An 8040-nucleotide genomic window follows, 5' to 3' on the forward strand; every position below is an offset into this window, starting at 1 on the left:
GACTCTAGTTGCAAGAAGTTTAGGTGGTTGTCTGTAAATATCTGTATACATGTTTTGTGTATATAGGAACTAGGTAGAGGTTGGAGGCCCATAAGATCTTGTGTTGTGTACATTCTCCATATATGTTAGCTATATGTGAAACCCTGTTAGTTTGTGACTGTTGGTTGTTGAAGGTTATATAAACATGTTTATTATTATCAGAGTTTCTAAGTAGGTCCAGCAGGTTAGTCGACAGTAATTGTCAGCAAAAGGATTGGTAACTACTGTCGTCACACTCTCTAGGTTAAGAAGGTAATCAGGGAGGGAGTATGACAACTTATCTTTTCGTAATTAACTAACTTGAAGAAGAGACATGACTATTCTATAAATATGTCTCCTCTTCAAATTGTAAAAAATAAGATTTTTTTCACCATTACTTTTTAATAACAAGGACAAGGTCCCGCACCGCCCGTTAACATTCCTACTCCCAAACAAACAAATTTGTAAGAATGTAAACCAGAAGAGCATGCTGAACAATTTTTGGGGGCATTGCTTATCATGATCAGCCTAAGAAATCAAATTATCAAACAGTTGGTATACGTAAGGTTTTTAGAAGAAATAAAATTCAAAAAAAGGGAATAATAATAATAATAATTAAAAAAAAAAAGGGTTTTCTTCATACAAAATGAACATTTTGCCTTCAAGAAAATGAAAATGTGGTTGAATTATGCCCAAACTCTTTTCCTGGGAGCAAGATCCGATGTTTTTATCTCATCAATTTTTGCAGCTACAATAAAATCATTCATACTCAAACCTCCTGCAAATCCAATACCAAAATTGCTCAGTTCAAGCTTATAAATTTTGGTATATTTAAGTTTGTATCCTAATTTTTAAAAATATTTTCTCACTATACTACACGTGAAGATTAGTATCGACTCAAATTGAGGTTGAAGGTTCAATCTCGTTCTCATGAAAAGAATGAAAGAAAAATGATATAGTTAAATATACCAAATAATCCTCAATTCTTTTTGGGGGTAATTTTCAATTTAATTCTTAATAACATATTTGGACAAATGGAAATGCTACTTGAACATCCGACCTGAAAGAAATGGAATATGATATTATATGATCATGTCCAAGTGTCCAAATATGTAGATAAAATGATAATCTAACCGTTCTATAGGTCTCATTTTATATATTTCGATATTATAAACTTTCATCTTTTGATATTTGAAAATTAAGGTACTAAGTTTTGAAAATTAAAATCATAATTTTTATTTCTAGAATTTAGTTCAGAATTTGTGTGTTTCTTTAAATGAAAAATTAAAAACAAAATCGATATCAAACCAGACGGATAGAAAAAAGTGTTTTGAGAGAGAGTAGTACCAATGGGTGAAGTCCAAAGCTCAGCTCTAACTTGATTAGGCTGCTCCAAATGAAGATCAGGAAAGTGCCCAACATTCTCCACAACCTTACTTATTCTATTAATCAATTCAACACAGCATTTAAAATCCCTCAATTTCCACAAACATTGAAGCTTAAATTCCCCTCTTCCATCATCCACCAATCTCCAACCCACCACCTATTAGGGGGAAAAACCCACAAAAGAAATTACAATTAAATCAAAACTAAAATCAAAATTCAATGAATAATACCTTCTTCAAGAGCTTTTGGGCTTCATCCTCTGCCATTGGAGCCTGCAGTGAAGAAACTGGAACGCACTCTTGCTGAGACAGAGCCAAGGCTCGGACGTTAGGGATCAGAATTTTGTGCTCTGTATCGGAAAATCCCACCACTTTCTCCCCGAAATTGCTCTCGATTTCTGCCGGAAATGGGTCTCTGGCACCGAAGTCCCCCAGCTTGTCGGCTCCTACTGAGACTATGACGGAGGCTGAGCGGCGGTTGCGGCGGAGGAGAATGGCGGGAGGGGAAGAGAAGCGGCGGCGGTGATGGGGAAGAGGGAGGAGTGGGAGGTGGAGGTGGGTGGATGAGGCTGTGGCCATGATTCAAGGATGAGATTGTATTTTCCTTTTCTTTTCCTTTTTTATTTTCAAAGAAAATTTTAGTGGATAGGTTTTTATTTTGATGTTGGCCTTTAGCAATGAAAGGAAGAGACACTCAAATGCAAGATAAATTAAATTATTATTATGTTTCATATGTGTGAGTGTCAAGGCCACTTTGCATACATGTGGGTTAATCTCACAACATCCTATTGATCTTACAATATTTAGTATAAAAAATTGTATAATATTAATTTTTTAAGTTTTTTAGTAAAATAGAGTTGAAGTGATTTGAACCACAAACCTCTTGTTCTCAGCATATCTCATGTCATGTTAGTTGAGCAAAGTTCTTTTTGGCTTTTAAAACTAGGCCTATAAATATTAATTTTACCTATAAATTTTAATATTTTGTTATCCACTTTCTAATAATGTTTTAAAAAACTAAGTCCCGATTGGTGATCATTGTGTTTTTTTTTCCAATTTTTGAAGATTTAGCGTATTTCCTCTCATTTTCTTACTATGATTGAATCAATAAGTCGAAAGGTTGAATTCTTAGCCAAATTCCAAAAATAAGTTACAAGTTTTTAAAACTTTTTTTTAGTCTTCAAATTTTGACTTATTTTTTCAAACATGGGTAAAAAGAAAAAAAAAAGAAAAAAAAGTGAGAGGTGGAAAAGAGGTATTTATAGGCTTCATTTTCAAAAACTAAAAATCAAATGATTACCAAACAGGACTTTAAGAAGTAATTTCCAAAAACTTGTTTTCATTTTTGTTACGAGTTCAAATGCTTCTTTAACCATAATCAAAAAATTGAGAAGTATAATTTTTTTAAAAAAAAATAGAAAATTAGAAGTGAAATAGTTACCAAATGAGGTATAAACTTTCAATTTTATGTATAATAGGTCATTAAACTCTGGGATCACATCGTTTGTATCAACAAACGAAGTGGGCCCATAATGTCCCCAGGATAAAGTACCCAACCTCATCCATATACTTATAGATCTTTTGGCTATATACTAAAACTTGATCATCTTTTATGTCTCTACATAAAGTTAAGTATTCATGTTATAGCCATGAGTTCGTTTATTGAATTTATGAATGAATGCAATTCAATAACACCTTTATTGAATGAAGTCTCAATAATACCTTTATCGCGAATAGAATATGTTTAATGTTTACAAACAGCGAGTTTTAGGACATTCCCAACAAACTCCCACTTGGACTGAAACTCCAGTGGGTTTTAAATATATACAAATAGACAATGTTGAGTATGAGAGAAAAAAAAATATAATAAACTAGGACATCTAAATACCCTTTATATTACATTCTCCGAGGGAATAATTGCAAGAAGCAACTAGCTAATGTCGCCTAAAAATGATAGCAGGCACAACATAAGAATATAATGGTTCAAACTAATGGAAGAGACTGAAGGATATGCTGACACATTTTTTGCACGCACTTACTATGAACTACTTCCCCTATTCACCTTATTATTGACCTATGCAAACACTTTCCGAATGGAGCAGCCGCGGTAAAAGCAACATGAAGTCGAGTATGGATCTCACGATGTAAACTCTTAGGAATATGAGAGCTAAAAATAATATATAATATTTATTAATCTTCCACTGAAGTGTTCTTATTGTATGAGTATATGATGGAACGAACACATGCGCAATGGAAGAAAAACGGATCTAAAGTACTCTAATTAGATTAATTATAAAGATAAGCATGCAAGGAATCAAACAAGTAAAACGGAAAAAGAATACAATCTTTGTAGTCTTTGAATCTTCTCCAAATCAGCTCCAATCTCCTCATAAATGGTTCGTAGACCACCACAAGAGTCTTCCCGACTATTCTCGGCCTTAGAATGAGATGGTGGAATCCGGTGAATGACTAATTTAGAGAGGAAAAAGCAAAAGTTTTGAGAGAAGAAAAGGAAGAGATTATCACATAATCTCATCTAAACCACTATGGCCAAGAGGTTTCAAAAGCATTAAACACTCCTTTTAAAGACTATTACATACAAACATGCAACTTTGAGTTTGATGAGAATTTAACACTAAAAAATCCACTAACTCAAAAGGTGGGATTTAGTAGGAAATGTCTTCAAATGAAGACAACACTTAGCCATGCAAAAGTTGGTATTTCCCACTCACAAATGTTGGATCTTTCCACTAATTTGGTCAAAGTTTGACTCTCAAAGTCTAAAGTCAACAAATGTGACATCTTCACTTTCAAAAATCAAAAGTCAACAATTTGACTTCCATTGCATTTTTTACCTAGTCAGCAAATTGACTTACAATGCAATTTTAATCAAATCCATTTAATTTCAAAATTAATTCTAATAATACATTTTAAAAATCAAATTAATATTAAATCTAACACTTATCCCAATTAATATGAATCCCTATTCATAATCTTGATATTTAAATCTTATTTAAATATCTATTATTTTCTCTCTCTTTATATTTAATTCACAATTAAACATTAGGTTAAATATATCGTATATATTTAACGCTTTGCTCCGAAAATCGAATTTGAACACTTCAAATTCGTTCATCACACTGTTCTAAGGTTTAGTTCGATATGAGCTAGTAGGGGGACCTTATGAACCTACAGATAATGGGCTCCAACAATCCACGATTAACCGACTAAACTCTTTAACCTAATTAACCATCATTTATTAACTACCGAATCATTCCACTAAAGCCTAGTAGTTACACTCCCTTCACTGTAAATATATTATGTCCACTCAATATAACCATGATTAATAAGTTAACCCTTCATAAGTTGTTCGTGAATGAACTCTTATACAAGAATACCTCTGAGCGGAAGCGGATATTTCCAAAGACATTATGATAGAATTACTACATTTACATTCAAACATATAAATATGCATCATACTGTAAATTACCGGCATGCTTAGAACAAATAACCAACAAGAGAACGAATGCATACCAGTTGAAGACTCTTTCTTCACAGCAAAACTTATTCTCTCCAAGGGAACAGGTGCTCTCGCTCTCGCTGGAACGTCAAGCTATTGTTCGGCAACACCATCGGTCGTCTACCACGAACGAAGTCCACACGAACAGAAGAAAGATAGGGATGACACCACCACTTGAAAACCTTGGTATTCTTGGTGTGAGAATCCAAAGAGTGGGCTCTATTCAAATTTGGTAGAGGTGAGGAGGATATGAAGATCGTATACAACGATCAAGCAAGTGAGAGAGGGTTGCGTCTATCGTATAGACAAAATGCTTGATCGTTTAGGTGAAGTATACGATCGAGTAGGAAAAAGGCAATGACCGTCTATAGATCGTTTAGTAAATGCTCGGGCGTTAAACAATCGTTTAGTAAAGCGTAGGCGATCGTTTAGAAGATGCACACGTGTGTATGCGATCGTGTAGTAAAATTCGAGCTATCGTATAGTCTCTCAATTTACTAAGCGATAGGCAACACACTACTCTTGAGCGAATTCCATAATTTTCTGCAAAATGAAAACGATTTTCATTTTATTCTTCAGTTAATAAAACTGATTGGAACTTCCCACTAACACACGGTTACGGAGAAAACGGTGTCCAATTATCCTATAATTGTCAAAATAAAGTAATAAATATAATCATATTATATTCATCAACCTATAATTTAATATCACATATCAACGAGTGTTTTCTCCTCCACTAGATATAAATCATATTTATATCCAATTTCTTCCAATTAATGTATATCATACATAAAGTCAATCATATCAAATATAATTAACCAATTCAATCATATCATATATAATCGAACTCCTTTTTATCAATTTGAACATTTCAAACTGACCCAAAAACTAATTCTCAACTTGAATCCATTGAGCTACCAAGGGGACTTTATGGACCTATGGCTCGAAGTTCCAACGGTACATGAATAGCTGACTAAATTCTTTAGCCATGAGATCCACCATCCGTTAACTGCCAGACATTCCATGAAAGACCGACAACTGAACTCTCCTTATCACAGATATATTTCTATGTCCATTGGATATAACCAATCAATAGTACAATAACCTTTCACAGATGCTCGTAAGTACAACTGGGTCAATTTACCGTTTTGCCCTTATAGTTACATCTAACTCCTTAAGTGCTCCTGATTTCTCTAATGAACAATACAACATAGTCCTACTATGTGTGGACACCTCTCGGGCCATGAGAAGGTGTGTGGTGCCACATCGTTCAAGCCTCAGGATCAGTCGTTAAGGGAGCAATCTATTTACTTACCTCTGCTTCGGAGAAAGAGTGAATTCCATCTTGTGTAGCCAAGTTCCCAAATCCTCAATCAGACGAATCCCCAAAGTGGTAGGTTTGAGTCGATGACCTGGCCACTCGCACCCATGCAAATCAAATGACCGCCCTCAAAGGTAGAAATTTCCAACTCACTCAGGATTGAGGTCATGTTACCTATGGTCATCTTAGTGAAGTGAATTCTCTGTCATGAATGGCGTTATATAACAAGACGTTAACACTTCGTGATTAGGTCTTTTACAAACTCTTTGCATAGGACGTCCTCACTCGCACATCCTCATATGAATGATCAGGATTAGACCATCTGTAGCAAGCCACAACACTTGTAACTATTCCACAAAGTGGGTCGCATCCGTACGTTACCAGGATAAGGTTTCCCTCCTATATCCATATACTACAGACCATTTTGGTTATCTCTTAAGACATGATCCACTTGTATTTCACCACATACATGCTTAAGTTACATAATGACAACCAGAGATTTTAGTTTATTGGTTTATGGTAAAGCAAATAAAACATCCAATGTTCAAAGACAAGTAATGAAGAAAATATCAGATATTATACATCACAAGTGTTCGTACAAAAGTGTGTTTACAAACTACAGGACACGAGAGTTTAGGGCATCATCCCCAACAGTTCATAATAACGCTGGGTCAAAAGCTGTTTTACCCCCGAGATTACATCTTGCTCCTTAAGTCCTACTGATCCTCTAATGAACTATTGGTTTGTGATCCAATCACTAAACTGAGTCCCTCTCAGACCACTGAGAGAGTAGGTCCCTTTGTTCAAGATCCGGAGTCAGCATTTAAGGGAACAACCTCTCCACTATCCCTAAAAGTGGGTAAGAATGAATTCCATGTTGCACTCTATGTCCCCAACTATCTACCCGGTCTTACCCCTGGAATGGGAGGCTTATTGAGCCGGAGTTGTTGAGCCAACCCTCACCCATGCAAATCTAAAGATAATCCCGAATGAACAGAAGTTCATAGTTAGCTCAGGATTAAGGTCAAGTTACCTAGGTCATCACTTTGAAATAGTCACTCTTAAACAGTAAACAACGTTATAAAGTAAGAGTGACTTAATTCTTGGTCCGATCTTATGAAAACTCATTGCATAGGACACCCCGCTCCTTATGTCAATACATGAACGAATCAGGATCACTTTGTTTGTAGCACTTTACAACAAATTGTAATAACTACAAAGTGGATCACATTCGATAGTTTACCAGAATAAGGTATCCAACCTTATTCATATACTATAGACCATTTTGGCTATCTACTGAACTTGATCCGCTTTTATGTCTCCACATAAAGTTCATGTATTCAAATAATAGTCATGGATCTTTAGTTTATTTTATTTAGACTTTACAAGTGCAATTCACATATTCAATAACAGTTTTATTGAATAAATATCAATAACATCTTTATTGATAATTGAATACGTTTATTACAAACTGCGAGTTTTAAGACATACAACCCAATAATATATTCTTTTACTTAGGTATATTCTGGCTAAAAACATCCTAAGTCTATGTGGTTTATTCAAGTATAACATTTATATTTGGATTTTAGCCTACGATGTCTAAGTGATAAAACCATTTTTATTACCTTACACTGTTCATGCATGCTCATAAAACCAGGTTATCAATGCTTAATAATTCAGGTATAATCCCCAGGTAGACAGTGTAAACTGTCAACTTAAGTACCTCCAGTCTTAGACAAGATTATAGACCGATTGAGTTTGTAACCAAAGTTTTATAAGATAACGACCGAATTTAA

The 8040-nt window shown here is 34.6% G+C and overlaps 1 protein-coding gene across 1 annotated transcript; it reads right to left on the reverse strand.

Annotated features, from left to right (window-relative positions):
* Positions 1 to 503: 503 nt before the first annotated feature.
* LOC120069433 (probable pterin-4-alpha-carbinolamine dehydratase, chloroplastic) lies at positions 504 to 2090 on the reverse strand. The gene is made up of 3 exons (XM_039021183.1): positions 1635 to 2090; positions 1366 to 1561; positions 504 to 796 (listed from the first exon to the last, which is right to left on the reverse strand). The coding sequence occupies exons 1-3, from the start codon at positions 1980 to 1982 to the stop codon at positions 705 to 707; spliced, it is 636 nt and encodes a 211-aa protein (XP_038877111.1). The 5' UTR covers positions 1983 to 2090; the 3' UTR covers positions 504 to 704.
* Positions 2091 to 8040: the final 5950 nt, after the last annotated feature.

Source organism: Benincasa hispida, unplaced genomic scaffold, assembly GCF_009727055.1.
Source record: "Benincasa hispida cultivar B227 unplaced genomic scaffold, ASM972705v1 Contig395, whole genome shotgun sequence".
NCBI classification, from domain to species: domain Eukaryota; kingdom Viridiplantae; phylum Streptophyta; class Magnoliopsida; order Cucurbitales; family Cucurbitaceae; genus Benincasa; species Benincasa hispida.